The 22,686-nt window shown below is 43.5% G+C and overlaps 1 protein-coding gene across 1 annotated transcript in view; it reads left to right on the top strand.

Annotated features, from left to right (window-relative positions):
• LOC134447554 (tyrosine-protein kinase CSK-like) overlaps positions 1–22,686 on the top strand; it is a 52,437-nt gene that overhangs the window by 15,356 nt on the left and 14,395 nt on the right. The window contains exons 2-5 of the mRNA XM_063197071.1: positions 13,935–14,068; positions 14,266–14,379; positions 14,854–14,969; positions 22,044–22,263. Of these exons, the coding sequence (XP_063053141.1) occupies positions 14,054–14,068; positions 14,266–14,379; positions 14,854–14,969; positions 22,044–22,263 (465 nt within the window). The 5' untranslated portion in view covers positions 13,935–14,053. The remainder of the gene's footprint in view (positions 1–13,934; positions 14,069–14,265; positions 14,380–14,853; positions 14,970–22,043; positions 22,264–22,686) is intronic.

The raw sequence follows: 22,686 nt of genomic DNA, 5'->3' as shown, positions 1-22,686 counted from the left end.
ACCATCTTAAGACCGTCTTAAGACCGTCTTCCGTTCCCTTGGATTTAATGGTGAGCGTTGCTGTCGAGAGAGAGTTGAGTCGCTCGTACGAAGGACTTTGCTAACGACGATAGCAAAGACGCTTTCGAGAAACGGACCCCTGGTCTGGACATCCAAGCTTCCTCTCAATTCTCATCTCCCACCCAACATCATGTCACATCTAGGTTTGGTCTTCTGCAACAGTGAGATTACATTCAGTACATTGGATTTCATGTTGGCATATAAGCATACAGACAAATTGCACTTCACGAGCAAACATTACTAGTAGGTTAATTCAGATGCAAACATTTCAAGCCTCAACAGAGCTCATGCCTCTCGTTTGCAATCGTTGCTCAATTCGCCAGGTCTAGACCCGCTCTACAAAATTAGTATGTGTGTACTGTATGTTAACACCAGCCCAGTATACAGGGTGTTGTGTAATGGATGGAAGAGAGTGGGGTTTAGGAGTGATGTTAATGTAGAATTGGCCACAGCGACGGGAGTCACCTATTTCTCTCGGCGACCAAAGTGAATTTGCCGGGGGTCTGAAGAAAAGCTGGCCAAAAGTTCAGACAGTTAATATCCTGAGTAATGAGCTATGGTTTGACGAAAACCAATTGGACTGTTCATGTCTTCAAATCTCACAGGTTGACGAGCCAGAAACGTTCTCTCAAACGTGTCAATATCACACCCAGGGTATAAAAAGATTATTCATAGTGAAACTTCAACATGGACCTCAGCTATCTGGTCACTTTGGCCATTTCTGGTGTACACGTACAGTTCGACAAGGGGTGGGCGATATGGCAAAAAGGCATAGAAAAAAACTGCAATTTTAGGCCTATACAGCTTTCTGAACAGATTTTAATGAATATATTTGCAATTTTGCATGTGCAAACATTTCAATATGGGAGCAGGCTCCCACACTAAATTAGACACTAAGGTCAAGTGCAAGGAGTTATTTTTTTTTTCTCAGAGCAGAGTAGAGCTGACGTTTCAGGTTTCTGCCATCATCAGTACTCTCTGCTTAGAAAAAACTCCTTGTGCTCGACCTTAGTGTATTATTTAGTGTGTGAACCTGCTCCCTCATTGAACTGTACTTTTTGGGTCAACTTACCTATTTATTTTTCTAAACATCTAGAGCGCAACAATACCCTTGCCTCATATGCAAACATTGAAGGCAAACTACACGTACATTTAGACTCAGGGAATCTGTGAAAGACAGGGACTCTTCACATTTATTGTTGCAAGACACTTGTCTCTTGTATGGGAAGGGAGTTGTCTCCTGTGTGGAGCCAGTACACACACACACACACACACACACACACACACACACACACACACACACACACACACACACACACACACACACACACACACACACACACACACACACACACACACACACACACACACACAGTGCTGGATGGACCCTTAGAGACTCATGCAGCTGTGGCTTCTCCCAGCGGTTCTGGCTGGCCCCACCATTGCCTCTCGCAAGGCATGATGGGATATTTGTTGGGCTCCTTTTCTGTTGTGTTGTCTTTTTGCTGTTCTGTTTAACTTCTGGCTTCTGGCAAAAGCTGAATGCTCTGACTTATTCGTACACACACACAAAGCTACCCACATAAATGTAGTGTGCACACACGCGCAAAGCAAGAAAAAAAGCTTCCAAGCATCTGGATTTTAAATACTCTTGATGAGAGTGTCACTATTTGACCTTTTGGCTCACCGGCCTATTTAAGTGACTATGCAACTAGTTTGGTATAATGTGTGTGACTGTGTGTATGACCTGGCCGCTTGGCTGGCTGCTGTGCTTGGCCTACGTGGCCCAGACCTTGGCAGTCGGGCAGGAAGCATGTGTGTTTTCACACGGAAGAAGTGTGGCGGACACACATACAGTTGTGCGTGTGTGTGTGTGTGTGTGTGTGTGTGAGCGCGTATGTGTGTGTGCCTGAGAAGTTGCAGGTGCTGTGTGCCCCTCTGAGAGTGTGTGTAAGAGAGTCTGTGTAAGAGACAGAGTGTGTGTGTGCGTGTGTGCGTGTGTGTGTATGTGTGTGTGTATGTGTGTGTGTGTGTGTGTCTGAGAGAGACTCTACAGTAGCTCAGGGTTGCTGCGCTGACACTGAGCAGGAAGTAAAGGACTTCCCCAGCCAGGCCTCACTCACAGTGAAAACCTGCACATTTATAGCATGTGGCGCCTGCAGACACTACATGTCCATTTTTCATTGTGATGCACGCAGTCGCACATAGATGGGCAGGCCTTTATTTTAAAGGGGTATGCCACTATTTTGGGACTTAATACAGTTAAAATCCTTGGCCGGGGTGTATAAAGGTGGTAAAGTGTCTTATTACCTTCGCCAAGACAAAGTCGGCGAAGGTTATGTTTTGACCGCTGTGTATTTATTTATTTATTTGTTAATATGTTTGTATGTACTTCGTATAACTCAGACAGAACTGAGCCGATTTTTATGAAATTTGGTGGGATGATTGGTCATGACCCAAGGAACAATCGATTAGTTTTTGGGAGTGATTGGGTCAAAGGTCAAAGGTCAAGGTCAAAATGTTTGTTTGTACTTCGTATAACTCAGACAGAACTGAGCCGATTTTTATGAAATTTAGTGGGATGATTGGTCATGACCCAAGGCACAATCGATTAGTTTTTGGGAGTGATTGGGTCAAAGGTCAAAGGTCAAGGTCAAAAACGTAAATTGAGCCGATTTTTATGAAATTTAGTGGGATGATTGGTCATGACCCAAGGCACAATCGATTAGTTTTTGGGAGTGATTGGGTCAAAGGTCAAAGGTCAAGGTCAAAAACGTAAATTGAGCCGATTTTTATGAAATTTACTGGGATGATTGGTCATGACCCAAGGAACAATCGATTACTTTTTGGGAGTGATTGGGTCAAAGGTCAAGGTCAAGGTCACGAAAAGGTCAAAAACGTTTTTCTTTGCCAAGCACTATATGCCAGAACAACGTGTGCATGCGGAATTGAATAAGAGGTCAAGACTGGGCCAAATATGTAATATTACGATATTCCGGTCCGATTTAAATGAAACTAACACCAAAATTTGGAGAATGTTACGCCCCACACTCTGAAGATGGCCAGAAAAATATAAGTGGCGTAGGCGAAGGTTTGCGCTCTACCGAGTGCCCATTCTAGTTTTTCATGTTTAGTGTTGTCTTGCTTTAAGACAAGTTAAAAGAGGGAGTATGTAGCTAAACTATTGAAAGTCAATGCATCACTGTAGCATGTAGCATGTAGCATGCTACACAGATCCATTGACTTTCACTAGCTTAGCAACATGATCCCTCTTTTAACTTGTCTTAAAGCAAGACAACGGCTTACATGAAAAATAAGACACTTAAAGGAGTATGCCACTATTTTGGGGCTTAATACAGTTAAAATCGTTGGCTGGGGTTTATAAAGGTGGTAAAGTGTCATATTTTTCATGTAAGTCGTTGTCTTGCTTTAAGACTTAAGTTTAAAGAGGGAGCATGTCGCTAAGCTAGTGAAAGTCATGGATCCATTGACTTTCACTAGCTTAGCGACATATTCCCTCTTGTGATTTGTCTTAAAGCAAGACAACGCTTAACATGAAAAATAAGACACGTTACTACCTTTATAAACCCCAGTCAACGATTTTAACTGTATTAAGCCCCAAAAGAGTGGCATACCCCTTTAACCACCTTTATAAACCCTGGCCAACGATTTTAACTGTATTAAGCCCCAAAATAGTGGCATACCCATTTAAGGTTCATATTTTACCCACTAAAACATGCCTAACTGTCTGTATAAGTGACTTGTAAGACATGTCTTTACGCAAAATCAATCATTTGGCTAACACTTCATTTCAATGGTTCACTATAACAGTGGATCTGCCACATTAGCTACAGTATAATAACCAGTGTAACAATATTCAATACCATGTAATACCAGTGTAATACCATGTACCAACCTTAACCCTAAATGTAAGTACAGAATTGGTACATGGTGTTACACTGGTATTACATGGTATTAAATATTGTTACACTGGTGGTTATTACATTGTACCTAATGTGGTGGATCCACTGTGCTGGTGAACCATTTAAAAAAAGTGTACCGGTAACCACCCTTTGTTAGGCGTGTAGTCGCAAATGTATTGTTCACTTCTACCAATAAGGCCTTTATTTTTGATCTAAAGATAATAAGGACCTTGTAGGCTCTTAACACATGTCTTTTAAAAATATTTTTTCAGGGCTTTTATGCCTTTATTTTTGACAGGACAGTGGAGGAGAGACAGGAAATAAGTGGAGAGAGAGACGGGGAAGGATTGGCAAATGACTTGGGCGGGAATCGAACCCATGTCGCAGGCGTAGTAACCCAGTACCCTACCATTAGGCCACGGCAGGGCCAGCTCTTCACACATGTTTGTTTATACGTCACTTATACACACAGTCATTAGGCCTGTATGTATTAATGGCCAACATGTGAACTCTATGATTCATTGAAATGAAATGATGAAATGATTCAACCACAGAGCCACAACTTGAAAATAGAGATCTATTTTTTCCTGTCTGGGCGCTAAGCGTCATCAGGGTTTCTAATCAACATCCTATGAAATGTTATATAAAAACACTACATCTCATATCAACAAATCTAGTAATTTATTGCCGCCCTGTGTGATTGCTGGGATGCCTTAAACTTTTCCTGACTATGTAAAAAATGTCACCATTGACAGTGAGGCAAAAGTTGGGTTAACACTTTTTTTTAGCATTTTAAACACTTTGTAAATTGTGAAATAATTATCAACAAAACATTTACATCTGTAAATGAGTAGGACAGACTGTGTTAGCACAGCAGTCACAGCACAGCAAAGCAGTCCTGGAAGTTTGTCCTCCAAAACACTGGATAAGCGTCCAACAAGCAAACACATCAAACTTCTTTCTCTCTCTCTCTCTCCCTCTCTCTCTCTCTCTCTCTGTCTCTCTCTGTCTCTCTCTCTCTCTCTCTCTCTCTCTCTCTCTCTCTCTCTCTCTCTCTGTCTCTCTCTGTCTCTCTCTCCTCTTTATTTATTTCTGTCTATCCGTTCTCTCCTGCCGATCTCTTTTATCCCATCCCCCCATTTTGTACTCTTATTGACTTTTTATTGCATTTACCTTCCATTTTCTTCTATCTTTCAATCAATCGTTGTTGTATTTTCTTCCATCTTGGTCTCTTCCTCCCCTCTTCCTCCCTCCTGCTCATGTGTCATCCAGTGAACTGCAGTAATGTTACTATAGAGGGGGCATGGCCATAGCCTCACGCGCTATCCTACATACTTCCAGTAAAAGGATTGGCTCCACTACTATTCTGGCCCCTGTTTTCTATGGAGCGATGTTGAGCGGTAGGATTTGGCCGGCCAATCTTCCCCAGAAAACAGCCAATAAGCGAAAAGACAGGTTGGTGGAGGGCACTCGTGGCGATACCGCAAACGCCTGTGCTATGTTGTTGTTGGGTAACTGTCGGCGATTGGGTGAGAGCTGTCCAGTCATTTCAAACCAGAACTGAATGCAAACTTTCCGCTTCCTGCAATCGCGTCAGATCAAACAACCCCCAGACTATGAATACGAAATGACATGGTAGTATTATGGGATGGTCAGGACCAGGCTAGGATGGCCTTTCCCCAATGTTACTGTAGAGGGGCTGCATGGCCATTCTCTGACTGCCTTTACACAGCATCACTTCCTCATAGGAAAGGCCACCATGGTAACCACCACACACTTCCCAAAGTATACATGACACATGACTCTGGTGTGCTTGCGTGCGTGCGTGTGTGTATGCGTGTGTGTGTGTGTGTGAGTGTGAGATTACTCAGGCATGGCTGCTGATGTCAGGTTAGGTTGCTGTGGGGGTTGATGATAAAAGATGAGGATGACTGCATAGATGCCATGATGAATAACTAATGTCAGTGAAATCACTCTGACACAAACACTCTCTCTCTCTCTCTCACACACACACACACACACACACACACACACACACACACACACACACACACACACACACACACACACACACACACACACAGACACCAGTATAGCCATGCTTACAGGCACACACACTCAGACACATCAACATGTCTGCAGTCGGAAAGAGCCATGTACATATGTGAGCAAGAGAGACGCTCGAGATGTGTTGTGTAACTCATTCACATTGACAGGAAAAGGATGAGTATTCCGCTACAGTTGTCACTGTACTGTTGCATGCTCTATATTTGTCTGGGGGATGTTGTCATAAAGATGTGGCAATAATCACGCAAATGTGGAAAATGATGTGATGCGATGTGATGTGAGTGGAGAGACGAGATTGCATGTGACGTACAGTAGTCATGTCACTTGAGGGGTTAACCCATTTTGTCCTAAGCCCTTTTTGGGAAAGGGTGCCCTCTGTCTATGAAATCTTAAATAATTCAGCCTCCGAAGCACATACAAACATGAAATAGGTTACATTTAAAATCTAGAACCTTCATTTTACACTAGTTTAGTGTTCATTCAGCTCGAACATACCCACGTCTTTAATAAAACGGCTCAAATCTCAAGAACTTGAATGCAGCGTATATGTCGCTCCAGGACACAATGGGTTAATATGCTAACAGTTTGATCTCTCAACAGGAGGCTGTGTCCTTAGAGGAAGCATGCGTGTGTGCGTGTACATGTGTGTATGTATATGTGTGTGGGTGATATTTGGTGTGGTATACATAATCAGAGAGAGAGAGGGAGAAATAGACAGACACGGAGAGATGTTAGCCCATCATCTTAAAGTGCTTGGGAATATGAACTCCCCTGTACCTGTAGTGTTGAATATGGGATCGCCACAAAGTGCGCGTGCGTGTGCGTGTGTGTGGCTAGGTCCCTGATAAGCAGTGGGTGGTAGCGGAGTTGTGTGCTATGGTTATGGTTATGTGTGAACTTAAGGTTGCAGCGCTGTGGTTAACTGCCATTCAACGAGGAAGCAGAGGAGGCAACATTAAAAGAACTGTCAGTTAGCACACGCACAGACACACAGACCCTCAAATGCACAATACAGTATGTACATGTTTACTGAAACGCACAGCATTCTCTGACACACACATCTACTGTATAGTCATGCCAATACACATACACAGGGAAGTTGACGGGGAGGGACAAAGGGGTCACTTGTCCCGGGCCCAGGAAGAGAGGGGTCCCAGAATTTGATCCTCATTACATTGTATTGATTGGGCTTGGGGCCCTTTCAGATGTCTTTGTCCCAGGCCGGGCAGTCAAACGTATGCGTGCATGCACCAAAAAAAAAAGTGTGTCTATACATGCATATAAATAGATTAGCACACACCCGCCCAGGCCCAGGGCAGTACCCTCACCTCACCCACAGCTGAGCTGAGCTGGAAGCAGGGGTGAGAAGACACCAGTGGAAGAGGACGGTTGGTGATGGAAACAACATGTCTGGTGGTGTCAGATCAGATGTGTGATGGTTGAGACAGGGGTGGGTGGGTGTCCTCCATGGAAACTCAGTTGTGTGGCAACAGCTACCAGACAGCCCTCTTTTACAGTTGGGAGATAGATGACTGTGCCCTACCGCCCGCCTCCACCTTCCAACAGCCTCAAAGACCACCACTGTCGCCACCACCACCACCACATCGTCATCACCCCAGGACCGCACACTGCGGTACCCAAACTAGGGCTGGGCGATATGGAAAAAAAACTATATCACGATATGGATTACGTTATATCACGATAACGATATATATCACGATATAGCTCAATTACATACGTTTTCAGTTATTCTCTTTATTTGCTCTTTATTTTTTCATGTCGCAAAACAACCTTAAAATGGATCTTTTTATTCTTATTTTTACAGTTACATGAACTTATAGTGTGTATTGTGACAACATGAAATGTACAAGCGGATTCCAAAAAAGTTGGGACACTTTGTAGTTTGTGAATAAAATCAAAATGCTGGCCATTTCAAAACATTCAATATGTTAATAAGGTAGAGCATTATGTGCAGACAACATATCAGTTGTTAAAGTCAAGCAGAATTATTGTTTTGAGGTAAATATGTCATCATTAAATATGTCATCATTGACCCATGCAACAAATCCCAAAAAAGTTGGGACAGGGCCAAAACATGTTGTAATAGTGGGATAATTCTAAAAATAACACAGGGAAGAATATTTTAAAATGAACTATATTGACTGCCAGTATGAATGCACAAATAAAATGCCATCACAGAGAGGCTGTGGCACTCAGTAGCGAAGATTTTGAGGGACTAATTACTTATCTATTACACAGAAAAATTGAATTATTAAAATTGGAGGAATATAAGGCCTATTTCCGCAATATAGAGCTCTGTGTAATCATTGCACGAGTTATGAGATCATGACATATTCGTCGACAACAAGCAAACTATGACACTTCAACAATGACAGCTCTCGAAAAAATGACCATAAACACAACACTTGATAAATGCACATGATGCAGACATTAAACAGTGTTGCATGCGACAAAGCTCATTCTAGATGGACCTAAGAGACATGTGAAACTGTCCTCTGATTACAGAATGGAAAATTTTGCATCCTTTTTTAAAATCATGGAGTCATGCACCCTCCAGGTTATATAGAAAATGAATACTTCGGCTTGATTTAGTGGTCAGTCTGAAATACAGCATATGATGGTAAGGGGGTGCAGAGGTAGCCTCGCGAGCCATCCTACGTACTTCCGCCAAAGGATTGGCTCCACTACTGTAGTCTGGCCGTGCTTCTCTGTGGAGTGCTTGGAGCAGTAGAATTTTGATCGCAACGCCCCCCCAGATAACAGCCAATAATCGAATACGCCCCCCACGTGGGGACGAAAGGGGGAGGACGCTCATGACAATGACGTACACATCTGCGCCAGAGCCATTGGTCTGCGCTATGTTGTTGTTGAGTAACTGCCAGCGATTGGGTGAGAGGTGTCCAATAATTTCAAACCATAACTGAGTGCAAACTTCCTGCTTCCTACAATCGCTTCAGAGCAAACAAATGCCAGACCATAAATACGAAATGAAATGGTAGTATTATCGGATGGTCAGGACCAGGCTAGTGCAGAGGTGCCTTGGTTATGGTCTTCTTACTCATGTAGAGCATTAAAATAAATGCTGAATAATATATACAGACTTTAAACAGCACACATAGCTACCAAGGCATTACGTTTTGGAGCACCTCCTTTAGATATTGCCCCATAATGGTGGCAAATTTCAATCTCTACTATGTTCCAACAGTGTGGTTCCATCATAAGAGTAAACAGGTCACAAAATAGTTTTCTTGCAGACAGGATATGCCACATATTAAGCATAACAAGAATGTAAACAAGTTGAAGAACACACCTATCAGTTGAGCTGCTGAAGTCATGTCTCACACATCAAAATACCTAATTTTTGAATAAAATGATGCTACCAGTCAAAGTATTTAACTGTTCAGTCTCATCCCTTGAGTTTTGTTTAGTCTTATCCAATATAAAAAGCATTTTATTGACCCTGTCCCAATTTTTTTGGGATTTGTTGCAAGGGTAAAATTTTAAATGGTGACATAATTATCTCAAAACAATAATTCTGCTTGACTTTAACAACTGATATGTTGTCTGTACATAATGCTCTACCTTATTAACATATTGAATGTTTTGAAAATGCCGGCATTTTGATTTTATTCTCAAACTACAAAGTGTCCCAATTTTTTGGAATCCGCTTTGTAATGAAATGATATTCAATTGTATAAAATTGAAAGAAATTACTATAACGATATAAACGATATAGGAGAAAGGTCATGATATACACTTTTATATCACGATAACGATATATATCGTCATATTGCCCAGCCCTAACCCTAACCGATAATGGAATGAAGCTCTTTTTAATATATGTTCTATATGTCTTCTGTTGTCCAGTCTTGCACTTTATTAAATGTCTGCATGTGTATTGCATGGGTACTGTATGTGTGTACTGTCTATGTCTATACTCTCTGTCTATACCCAAAGTATGTCTGCGTGGCATAGTAAGAAAAGTAATTTAAATTCTTTGTATGACTAGTGCATATAAAGAAATTGACAATAAAACCGACTTGACTTGACTTGATATGAAGTGTGACTTGATATGAAGTGTATGTGTGTGTCTAGTGAAGGACAATTTCAGTACAAAGTCTTCATCTTTCCAGTCAAGGTGGTGGCGTTGGGGTGTCTGTTGGGGCTGTGCAGGGTGTTGAGAAGGGTGTGTTCAGGGCGGGTGTCTGTCGGTCGGGGCAGGGCAGGGTGTTGAGAAGGGACTGTTGTTCAGGGTGTCCCGTCGGTCTGACTGGGGGTGTCAGGAAGGTCAGAGAGCTTCCTTCTGTGTCTGTGGCGTCCGCTGCTGCTGCTTCTGCTGCTGCTGAGGGTGATGGAAACATCACGGCGGTGGCTGAAAGTGAGAGAGCTAAAAAAAGAAAAGGGCCTCGTTCTCATTTCTCCTTTCTCAATAACCTCAGTGCTCTACTACCAGCCTTCTCAAGGGCTGTGTGTGTGTGTGTGTGTGTGTGTGCGTGTGCGCGTGCGCGTGCGCGTGCGCGTGTGCGCGTGCGCGTGCGCGTGTGCGTGTGCATGTGTCTAAGAGGGAGAGAGAGAGGAGTCTTGCCACTTCCGTGAAATGTAAGCAACCTCTCCTTTTATAGAAACGGTTGAATTATGCGTAGGTGTGTGTACAATCTATTCAAGAGGAATGGTCATCTATTCTTGACGAATGGCCACGAAACGTCCACGAGAGCACATTGTACTGTATATTTAAACTCTAATGCATATTCATGTTTACATTCCTGAATGCCATATACTGTACATGTGTACACTTAGTAAGATGTATAGGTATGGGGAAAACGGCTGTATATATTCTTACAAAGATATTAGTACCATAGTATGCTAGAGTACTGTGTGTGTGTGTGTGTGTGCGTGTGTGTGTGTGTGTGTGTGTGTGTGTGTGTGTGTGTGTGTGTGTGTGTGTGTGTGTGTGTGTGTGTGTGTGTGTGTGTGTGTGTGTGTGTGTGTGTGTGTGTGTGTGTTCCCTCTCCAACGAATATCAGAATACTGTACTGTACATCCTCTTGCCAGGTTCACTGTAGGACACCCTTGTTTACGCTCAGTGAGGGTTGAGGAAGATTAATCTCTCCAGATAGCCCCTTTGACCTCACCAGACATGGGTCGCTCCTGACCCCCCTGTGGAGTGTGTGTGTGTGTGTGTGTGTGTGCGTCCGTGTGTGTCTGTTTGTGTGTGCGCGTGTGCGTGTGTATGAGGATCTCTCCAGTTTGGTGTGTACGTGTGTGTGTGTGTGTGTACATGTGTGTGTGCGTCCGTGTGTGTCTGTTTGTGTGTGCGCATGTGCATGTGTATAAGGGTGTTTTGGTGTGTGTGTGTGTGTGTGTGTGTGTGTGTGTGTGTGTGTGTGTGTGTGTGTGTGTGTGTGTGTGTGTGTGTGTGTGTGTGTGTGTGTGTGTGTGTGTGTGTGTGTGTGTGTGTGTGTGTAAGGGTCTCTCCAGTTCGCTGTGCCTTCTCCTCGCCAGCCACCCTTTAACCCACTTCCTGCTCTGCAAGTGGAAAATCTGCATCAACCTCTTCCCTCCTCTCCTCCTTCTATTCTGCTCTTTTCTTTCTGCTCTTCCTGTTCATGGGTGCCTCTATGTCTCTCTGTATCTCTGTATCTCTCTCTCTGTCTCTCTGACTCTCTCTCTCTCTCTGTATCTCTCTCTATCTTTGTCTCCTCTCTCATCTCTCATCTCTCTCACACACAGAAGACAGAACTGTTGATGCGGCAGAGTACTAGCTTGTCATGACACACCCATACACACTCACATAAGTTACTACAAGACGGTTGATGCAGTGTGCACAGCCCAGCACAGCTCAGCACAGAAGGCCTACAGCAGAGCTGCATTGATGATGCACCATGGGGAAATCCTGGCCACTGTGAGGGAGCAGCTCTCTCACAGGGCAACATTTTCATACTCTACTCTACTCTGCTCTACTCTACTCTACTCAAGTACTCCCATTTTCCGGCTGTACACCATTCCCAGTCTGCTTTTATAATTATTGGTTGGTGCAGAAACTCAAAGGGTGGACGGATTGTTAGCAAATCTGGTGCGCTAAAGATGCTAAAGAATCGGCATATGAACTAGAGGCCAGTTCTGTCAAGATGGCCGACTTTCAAGATTGCTGTGTCAGAATCTTCACTTTGCTGTCAACTTTCACCCATTTTCATTGGGAAATATTTGTTTTCTGGAAATGAGCTATTCTATTTCGTTTTTCCTGTCTGCCAGGAAGTGCTTTAACCCATATGCTGGATGTTGCGTTGCACAACATTGGCCCTGGCGCCTGGAGCTGCATGACTCAACATTCAGGCTCATGAGATTTGAGACAATTTTATTAAGAATATTGGTATGTTAGAGCTGAATGGACACAGAGTGTGGAGTGGAGTGTGACCCCAATCTGAACCATCTAGCTGCCAGCAAACCACGCTTCTGCTTTAAAAGAGGTAAAAATATTAGAGACGCTGTGGTAACCTCCATGTACCAGCAACCCACACACCAAAGTTGGCTCTCCCAACCAGTGGTGGGTAATCACAGATAAGGGAGATGTGCACATTGTGCAAATACATTGAACACTAAAACATTTGCTCATCCTCACTCAGGTATGAAATACACTATTAAGGACTTCATCAATTGCTCTACCACTCATGTCATATATGTGCTCACATGCCCTTGTGGACTCATGTATGTTGGTCAGACAAAGCGAAATCTGAAATTAAGAATTGCTGAGCATAAGGCTGCTATTAGGAATAGCAATTTTGATTATGCAATCGCTCGTCATTAAGTTACAGAGACCGTTGTCATGGTTCTGCTGCCTCCCTTAGGTTTGTGGGCATTGAAAAGGTGCCACCAAATCCTAGGGGTGGCAACAGAATCAAGCAACTTTTAAGGAGGGAAGCGTACTGGATTAATGAACTGTCAACTATTGAACCATTGGGACTGAATGAAGCACAGGACTTGAGTTGTTTTTTGTAAATATTGTGTGAATATGTTGGTGTATGTAAATTGTGCAGATTTTCATCTTGTAACATTTGGACTAACTGAAATGAAATGACTGTAATTGAATATGGGTTTTACTGATGGTCTTTTTGATATAATGTTGTCCACACTGGATGGGATTGCTCTGCTTTTCTATTGTAGATAGTTCTATGTATTATATGTATTATATGTTGCATTTGAAAAAGATGACTTTAAGAGAAAACCATGTGACACGATGTTATTTAAGCCACACCTGACAGAGCTCAGGTAATACCTGAGCGAGCCTGATGACGCACTGAGGCGAAACGCGTTGTTCGCTCTAATAAAACGAGCATAAAGTCAAGAATGTGTGCGGTAGACTTCTTTCCTTTGAAGAATATTGGTATGTTAGAGCTGAATGGACACATTCTAATGCAAGATGAGGGTCTTAACCACTGGTCTTAGCATTTAAATGCAACTTATTGCATGTTTTGATGTGCTTCAGAGGCTGAGAGATTTTGTTTTTTATAGAGCAACTTTTCTTAAAAAGGGCTTAGGCATTCAGCAGTCTTTTTCGCAGGTGCTTTAGGCATCAGTGGGTTAAGCACTGAATGTCTTCAGCACATGCTCCTATATAGCTCTAATACTAACATGTCACCTGTGACAGGGGTGACAGATGTGCCTGCCCTGGAATTTAAGGCATGCTCACCTCGGACCTTTTGGCAATGTTCTCTCGCCAGTATTCCGAGTGACTGCCAAGGCCTGGTGGTCATCTGAAACTCATAGAACCACGGTTGTTTTGTAACATTGTTTTTAACACTACTCTTTTTTGTCTCCATTTGTCTTTCTCTCTTTCTGTCCATCTCTGTCTGTCTGGCCATTCAGTGAAGCAGCAAGTCTGATGCTACCGCCTGACTTTCACTAAGTCTGTAAGAGGACCTCCCTCCTCCCCACCCTCCCCCTTCCCCAGCCCCATTGGAGCCTTCCCTCCTCACCATCTCAACATGTCCACCCCACAGGTAAGAGCATTGTGTGTGTGTGTGTGCGTGCGTGCATGTGTGTGCACACTTGAGTGTGTGTGTGTGCGTGTTGTTCTGTCTATATGTGGGGGTCTGAGAGATAGAGAGAGAGGGAAAGATGGATAGAGAAGTAGTGATGCAAGTGAAAGTTTTGTCATTGCAATTCTCTCTCGTCCTTTTCACCATCACCCCCCCAGACAATATGGCCGCCAGGTACGGAGTGCGTTGCCAAGTACAACTTCAAGGGCACCACAGAGCAGGACCTGCCTCTCTGCAAGGGGGACGTGCTGACCATCATCAGCGTTACCAAGGTAACCAACGACCTCTCAGGGGGGGGGCGCCATGTGCTTGGGGTCAGTTGCTAACTTGCTAGAATGTTCATGCAGCAGCAGCTGTATGTTATTTTGCTCAAGGGAATAAGCAAAGCACATGCATCTGTGGCTGTGCAGTGTGCACATGTACATGCTCGTGTTTGTGTGCTTGGACACGCACACATACACTCTGCTGCCTTGTCATGACCATGAAAAGATTACATACAGTATAGTCATGCTTTAGGGTATTTCAGATCAGGACGCTGTACATCGTAATGGATACACCAATGCCCTTATTTAGATAGTTTTCGGTGTTTAGAGTGTCTTAGCCCCTTTTCCCACAGGAAAGGATTGAGAACGTCTGTAGCCAACCATTCTAAAGCAGACTGACAGAAATTCCAACTTGGCCAAAAAAATGGACGTGGGTCTGTGTCTGTGTCTGTGTCTGTGTCTGTATTTGTATGTGCCCTGAAGGACCCAAACTGGTACAAGGCCAAGAACACGGGTGGCCAGGAGGGGACCATCCCAGCCAACTATGTGCAGAAGAGGGAAGGAGTCAAGTCTGGAGGCAAGCAGCTCAGCCTCATGCCGTAAGTCTGGCTCTCAAACATGTTACATGCATCCTGACAATGTAAAAAGAGAAGAGTGTGTGTGACAGGGAGAGAGATGGAGAGAGAATATGTCTTAAGCCTGGCTCAAACTACACGATTATCGGCTCGATTCTCGGCTGAAAACCCCCCTTACGACAATCGGTGGAGCGTTACCCCCAAGGACCATCGCAAGCGATTGTCGGTCAAGATTTCCTCATGGTGGCCGACGTTCTAAGATAGAACTTTGACAGCTCAAAGAGTCGCCGATTGCAAATCGTAGAAATCAAACAGTGTTTGATATTTGCAACTGGAAATAGAACGTTGGACATTGTCTCGGTGGTTGCGAGCAGGGATAAGATTGACAGTTGCGATTCTCTTGTAGTGTGCGGTGCACCCCGACGCCAAAATCGGGAGTCGTGTAGTTTGAGCCTGGCTTTAGTGTGGTGTATTCGTTCATTTATGTTCTCCTCTCCTCTCCTCTCCTCTCCTCTCCTCTCCTCTCCTCTCCCCTCTCCTCTCTGGAGTTGTACTGGCTGAAAGGGCTCCAGAAGGCAAAGGCATTATCCAAATGCACTTTGAGGAAATTGCCTGACTCACCGGTGGGCGGTCACACTCTTCTCTGTGTGTGTTTGCGTGTGTGTGTGAGAGAGAGAGATTAACAGGTGAACAGGCCTGTCAGCAGTAATGTGTGAGAGACCACCAGACAGGAAGTTCTTAAAACCCCAGGCAGGAAGCTGTCACCAATTATATCTCATGTCACGTCATTCAGCCGATGCTCTCATCCAGAGAAGCTTACAGTATAGTGAATGAGAGATACAGGGAATGCCCCCTTAGAGGTGTGCTTGGGGCCTTAGATTTCCCTAACAAGGCACAAGACGTTTCCAATAATACCCCATCCACTAATTTGAGGTTAGAAACCTAACAAGTGGAATGTGTGAAGCAAGGTGTTCAGTGTTCCATTCTGACAGTTCAATGGTAAGTATACCGTATGTGGTAGCAGCAAATGAAATCAGCTGAAACATTGATTGTCTGTCAGTGGTGAAAATTGCTCCTTGTTTACATGAGATATTAAACTGGTCTCAACTTTTTCGTCCCTCTTCACTCCAGGATGCTTACCTCATAAGAATGAATGGTGTGCTCTGCTTTGCCAGTTGGCTTGCATGTGTCCATGGCGTAAGAGGGACACTACTTCCACGTTCACTGGACCTTTCTCCTCCATGTGATATAATGTCTAGCAAGTTCGGAACCAATGTATTCTGTTCCCAGCCACTTGGGATAGGCATACAGTATGTGGTTTTAGGAACTAGATGTTTCATACAAAATGTTGACAATGTGTTCCAAGATTGTTTAGTTAAAGGCTGTGCAAAAATGTTAGATTATACAAGACTAGGAGACTGGAATTGAGAAGAAAAAAAAAACCTTCTACATATAAAAAAAATAATTAAAAATTGAGATAACATACCACATTTAAATTAATTCTATTTAAATTCTTTAATCCAAAGGTGATTTGAATATTCCCACTATTCACACCCCTCTTCACACACACTCTTCACATGCCCATTTTACCTGGGTCTCTTGTCGATGGGAATTGTCGATTAATTGCGATTAATGTTTTTTAATCGATTAATGCATTGATCGATTAAAGTCGATTAATCGTTTGCATCCCTAGTGCGCAGCCAGGGTCGCACAGCCAGGGATTGTTTACAAATTGTAAACCCATGTATAGGCTGAGGGCACCTTGTCCCAAAAAGGGCTTAGGCCAGGGGTGGGGAACCTTTCTCATTCGAAGGGCCACTTCAAATTCATCCGAGGGCCGTAAAAGTCCTCCGAGGGCCGTACTATGAACACAAACCAGGATTTCCCCCTTCACTTTAGGCCTATATTGCAGGCAGCCACATTTTAAACAAACACCAGCTTCTTTAGGTTCCCTGAATATAACTTAATTGTATTGCAAATGCATTTTCTAAGATTCCTTTACAAAATGTCATATTTCATGTGAAGCTGCAAACGGCCCTCGAGACATAGGTTCCCCACCCCTGGCTTAAGCATTTAGCAGGTGTTTTGTGCAGGTGCCTCAGCCTTAGCTGGGTGAATCAACTGGCTCTGATCTCATTAAGCTACACTGGTGGTGGTGATCCTGTTCTGGTCAGACCGGGAACAGGCTCTGGTCTTGTCAAGGTTTTACATGGCTAAAATGAGAATAACAGATGGTGTATTCAATTACAGTAGAAAGCCCTTGACAGACACGTCCACACAGACACACACACATACTGTAGGCACACACCCACAAAAACTCATTCACACAAATGCACACACCCAGTGTTGCAGGGTGTTTTACTGGCAGTGCGGCCGCATCACTGCAGCACGCTTCTGCAGCCAACCCCCAGCAGGAAGTGTGCAGATTGACTGACTGATTGACTGTAGGCAATCGTCAGCAAGCATCCGAGACTACAGTAGATGGTTCATATGCCAGTGAGTCCTTTGGAGAGTTCCATGGCAGACAAAGAGCAACAACCAGTCAGGCTTTCAGTGCAGCCTCGGTGACTAGACTGGCAAAAACATAGGCCTGTTAACAGAATATGACTCAGTGATTTATATGTACGGCTACATATCCGCCTGCCACGTGCAGCACACTGAGGTCCGTACAACTACCATATGTAAAGACGAAGGTCGCACACGACCGATGATCTCCATATCTAAATAAAGGACTATTAACGGACTTCAGAGTGCATCGAACCCTCTCTCTTTACCGCAAGTTTTGCCAGTTGGATACTGATGAGCACCTGAAGATTTGTATTACTCCACAGACCCAAGTTATTCTCTTTCTCTCTCTCTATGGTCATATTTTAGTTCACTCATGCACAGTCATCCTAAAGAAGAATTCTCTCCTGTCTTGCGATAGCTGGAGATGATGGGTCCTCAATGTCTCAATGTTAAATTGTGTAATCTGAACAAACCCTGAGTAATCAGTGCATCCAATCTGTTGATGTAGTGGTGTAGTGTAATAATTATAATCTACTGGTGTGATCTGTTAGCATTTCCTGTTAACATATGTACAGTTCTGTTACTTGCCAGTTTGGTAAGCTATAACAAACTGTGTAGTTGTGTTTAACACTGTTTAACTGTAGGCTCATGCATTGACCAATGTGAAACTGTAGTGCTGTTGTGTGCTGAGTGTTGAGCTGTTGTCAGGTCCGTTTCTAGGATTTTGGGGGCCCTAGGCAAAGGGGTTGTCGGGGCCCTAGGGCTTTTTTTGTGGGGGAGGGGGGGGGGGGCGACGGTGGAAGCCACGGCGCCAGAATTTCTGTTTCGGATGGGCTAGACCATTTTTGGATGGCACTTCAGTCATTGTCACATACTGTAGCCTACCAATACAACATCATGTCACATGAAAACATATGAAACAAACAAGTCACCTTAGACAGTGTTGTGGCTATGCAGGGCAACACATGCATGAAGGCCAATGAATGCATTAAGAGCACGCATACACCAGCATTTTTTCGGTGAGGAAATGCAATCTAGGTATTATGATAACTATTCCCTCCAGTTCATTTTATGAAACTTTATGAAGAAAGACCTGGGAAAATATAGACCATTCCATTCAGTAGGCTCATCTCAAATGAAAGTAGGCCTATATGGCCCAATCAGGGTTTTTTTTTTTTTTACCCTACCACGAAAATCATGCTCTGCATCGCCAATCACAAATAAATAATGGTCTAATCTTTCCAACCACTTTGAGAATCTAACCGAGGGTGCTCCATTTGTGCAAAACGAAATATTGACTCGTAAAACAATAGGCGTAGCCTACAGTTCAGAAACTCAAGGCTGAGAAACGAATGAGCAGGCACAGTGGGGTTGGGGGGATGTGATATTGGTAAGCCAGAATTCTGTAACCAAGCCAAGGGGGGTCTCCCGGCTTACTATATAGCCTATTTTTTCGTATTGCATCCATCACGCACTTGAAAATACAATCCAAATGTTTGTGTTATTAGTAGTACCGCAGCAAACACGAATAGGCAGCGACCAAGGATCACTGAACAACCTCCGCGGTTGACAACTGTGTTATAGGGACCAATATCCCGGTGTCCTTACCTTGCGTTGTCTTGACCGCAGAATGTATCCCAGAATGTATCCCAACCTCTAACTGTAATCCACGCGTTTCCACAATCATGGTCCCAAATTCCAATGTGTAACCCCACATATAGTAATAGCAAGAAATGGACTATTGTGCTACAATTTAGCTATCCTTCTCATCGCACTTGTGACTCCTGTTATCCGATAGGCATTACATTGTTCATTCGTTTCTTCTTGCGTTTGTCCACATCCAAAACAGTTCCGTGTCGAAAAAAATGTGCGTTATTGAACAATCGACGTTTGCAGTGCTTACAGCACGTGGATGTTTTTGAAAACATATGTAAACTGTAGGCTATGAAGCATCTCGCTGTCTGTGCGATGTCAACTGGCCTGGGACAGTCTGGTGGTTTGGCAGCAGTACAGAGAGTAGCCTAATGTGTCGTCTTCAAGATTAACTTTTATTATAAAAGCAACTGTCTCCAAAAATTTAATGTAAACTGGCGTCTGCGTAACATCCAGTGAGAGAGATTGTGTCGCTCCATTTTCAGTTTGTATTTGCGTGGAATATGATGCTTGAACCAATTGGAAGGGGGGCCCCCTCCAGATGGGGGTACTTTGACTATATTGTCGATGCGCTCGCTGTTCGGCAATTGACATTTTCACGTTGTCGCTGATGCAAACCTATTGGAAGGGGGCCCCCTCGAGCAAGGGGGTATTAGGGAGGCGCTGTCGCTTCCCTCGCAGCAGAGCCCTTCATACAGGCGAAGGTGCCATATTATGAAGCTATTTAAAATCGTCATTGCTGTTGGGTACATAACCTGTCGTCCTTGGGGGCCCCACCTACTCGGGGGCCCTAGGCAACTGCCTACATTGCGTACCTGAACGCAACGGGCCTGGCTGTTATATAAATGTAATACATGTAATGGTGTAGTGAGCCTTTAGCTGTAGTGTCTTTACCTCCGCCAAGGAGGTTATGTGCTCTGTCGCTTTGGTTTGTTTGTCTGTTTGTCTGTCTGTCTATCTGGACAAGTGATTCAATCACGATTCGAATCCAGGATTTTTAAAAAAGATTCTTTACCATTATACGATAGGGCGAATTTTGACATTCCAGTTTCTAACTCTACAAAAACGAGGCAGAAAGACTTGAGAAGAAAAGGAGGGTGTAACATATCAAACAGCTTCCTTGGCTGAGGTCTGCACTCTGAGTGCATTTCTAGTTTTGATATGCGTTGTTGAGAGGTTATGTCTGGTCTAAAGACGTACAATTGGACCCATAGTCCCTGAGGAGCCACAGTCAGGCTGGGTCTAGCTAAGACCCTGACAGCCTGTAATTTCACATCACTTTAAGGCTACTGTCTGTTTGTGTTTTGTGTGTACTACTGTGTGTGTGCCATGGGCATGCATTGGTTTATGTTAGGGTGTTGAATTTGTCATTCTGTGCATGTGTGTATGCACATATCTGAGGTGTGTGTGTCTGTCTGTCTGTGTGTCTGTGTATGAGACCATTTCCTGTCGCTAAGGGAAGGCTTTTTTTCTTTGAGAAATCAAAGTTGCTGTGAATTGGCCTTCACTGTAGTGAAGTAGAAAAAATAAATAAAATGGAAAGCCAGTTCTAGGCCAGAGGTTGTCTTGGCAACTGATGAATGTCCCAGCCTGCTTTTAGGTCTGAACACTTATTGACTGCCCGTCATTCATTCAGGGCTCTTATGAGTCCAATGGGGCACAGCGTAAATAGTCCTGAGTAATCGTGCATCAGGCTTCCATTTCAGTTATTCACATCGGTTATGAGCTTTCATATTGGCTTTTCAGGCCATAAAAATCATGTACTGTACATTTGAAGTATTAGGACAGGAAGTAAGGTTTTTAAGAATATCTCCATAGCTATCTGCAAGGCTTGACAATAATCCTACGGCTACCTTTGCCCAATGCTCTCCATATACACACCACACATCACTTTCATCATCATCATGCACTTTTCCCATTCAAATTGGATGTGTAATGGTGATTTGTTGTGTATAAATTTCCTCTGTTTGTACGATAACACATCTAACCCTTGGCCAGCCTTCCTAAACCCCAACCCCATACCGCTGGCCATGTGCCGGTTTTACTGCGCTGTCATTCAAATATTACTTTGTCATTGGCCACACCCATACGCCACTGAAACTGCCTGCCCAGCTGTGGTCTTATGGTTACTGAGTTTGGGTCTCGTATAAAAAAAGGCCTCAAATGAAAAGGGGTGGGGGGCGGTGGAGATGACTAACTCTATATATTAACTCAAATAAATCTATTTGGGTAAATAATGTATTATTCTAACGGGGTCAGAAAGTAAAAAACCCTGACATAAAATTGATCCAACCTGCTCTGAACCAGCTGGTCCTAGTAAGTTCGCAGGGAGACCAGTTACTCAGTCACTCACTGGACTGGGTCTTCCAAAATTGAAAAAAACATATTTTTTTTACATAAGACAAATTATGTAATGTAATATGATAATGTGATCATCATGTGCTGCAATGCGGGTGGTTCCACAGCAAGATCACAGGCGACTAGCTGCTGTCTCTGCTGACTGACTGAGATGATTGCAAGCATATTAATAAAAATACTAAATAGATGTAATTATACGGTTTGGATAAATAGTTTAATGTAGTGTAATTAAAGAACTCTTTTGTACATGTTGAAATATTTGTTCAAAGTTTTTATTGTGGTATCACAGTGACATTTTCACCATTATACTCTCAATATTCTCTCAAAATTCATAAAAGTAGCAATATTTAACCAATTAAGTTACAACTTAATTGGAGGGTTTTTTTTGCTATTTTTATGAATTTTAACATTTTAACATATGGTACCACATTGACATTTTCACCATTATCAAAATGTATAAAAGTGGCATCATTTATCCAAGCAAGTTGTGAGAGTTTTGTGAAATTTCAGCCCTTTTCTATTATAAAAATCAAGGGCACACAAAAAAATGTCCTTGTCACTCACGTCATTGCATTGCAGATGGTTCCACGGGAAGATCACGCGTGACGCGGCGGAGCGGCTGCTGAACCCGCCGGAGACGGGCCTGTTCCTGGTGCGCGAGAGTACCAACTTCCCCGGCGACTACACGCTGTGCGTCAGCTGCGAGGGCAAGGTGGAGCACTACCGCATCATCTACAAGAAGGGCAAGCTCAGCATCGACGAGGAGGAGTTCTTCGAGAACCTCATGCAGCTTGTGGAGGTGTGCTTGTGTGTCTGTGTGTGTGGAAAAATATTAAGCAATATGTAGTTTGTGTGTAGTGTATTTTAATTTGTGCGTCCATGCGTCTGTTTGTGCGCATGCGCGCACGCGTTTGTGTGTGTGTGTGTGTGTGTGCGCGTGAAAGAAGATTATTGCCTTTTATAAGCCAATGCACAGTATTTTACGTTGTGTTTTTTAATATGTACTTTTTGTGTGTGTGTGTGTGCGCGCATATGTGAAAGAAGGCTATTGCCTTTTACTAATCCAATATATTTCATTTTATTATGTAGTGTGTTTAATACGTATGTATTTTTAGGTGTGCGTGTGCGTGTGCGTGTGCGTGTGCCTGCACCCCACTGCCAGAGCAGACAAAACAGGAAATGAGCTTGGAGGAGGCAGCAGTGGGGCTCTGGAGACTTGGCA

Source organism: Engraulis encrasicolus, chromosome 4 (assembly GCF_034702125.1).
Source record: "Engraulis encrasicolus isolate BLACKSEA-1 chromosome 4, IST_EnEncr_1.0, whole genome shotgun sequence".
Classification (NCBI taxonomy): Eukaryota; Metazoa; Chordata; class Actinopteri; order Clupeiformes; family Engraulidae; genus Engraulis; species Engraulis encrasicolus.
The sequence above is the reverse complement of the archived record's forward strand: the minus strand, read 5'-3'. Positions and strand labels throughout refer to the sequence as shown.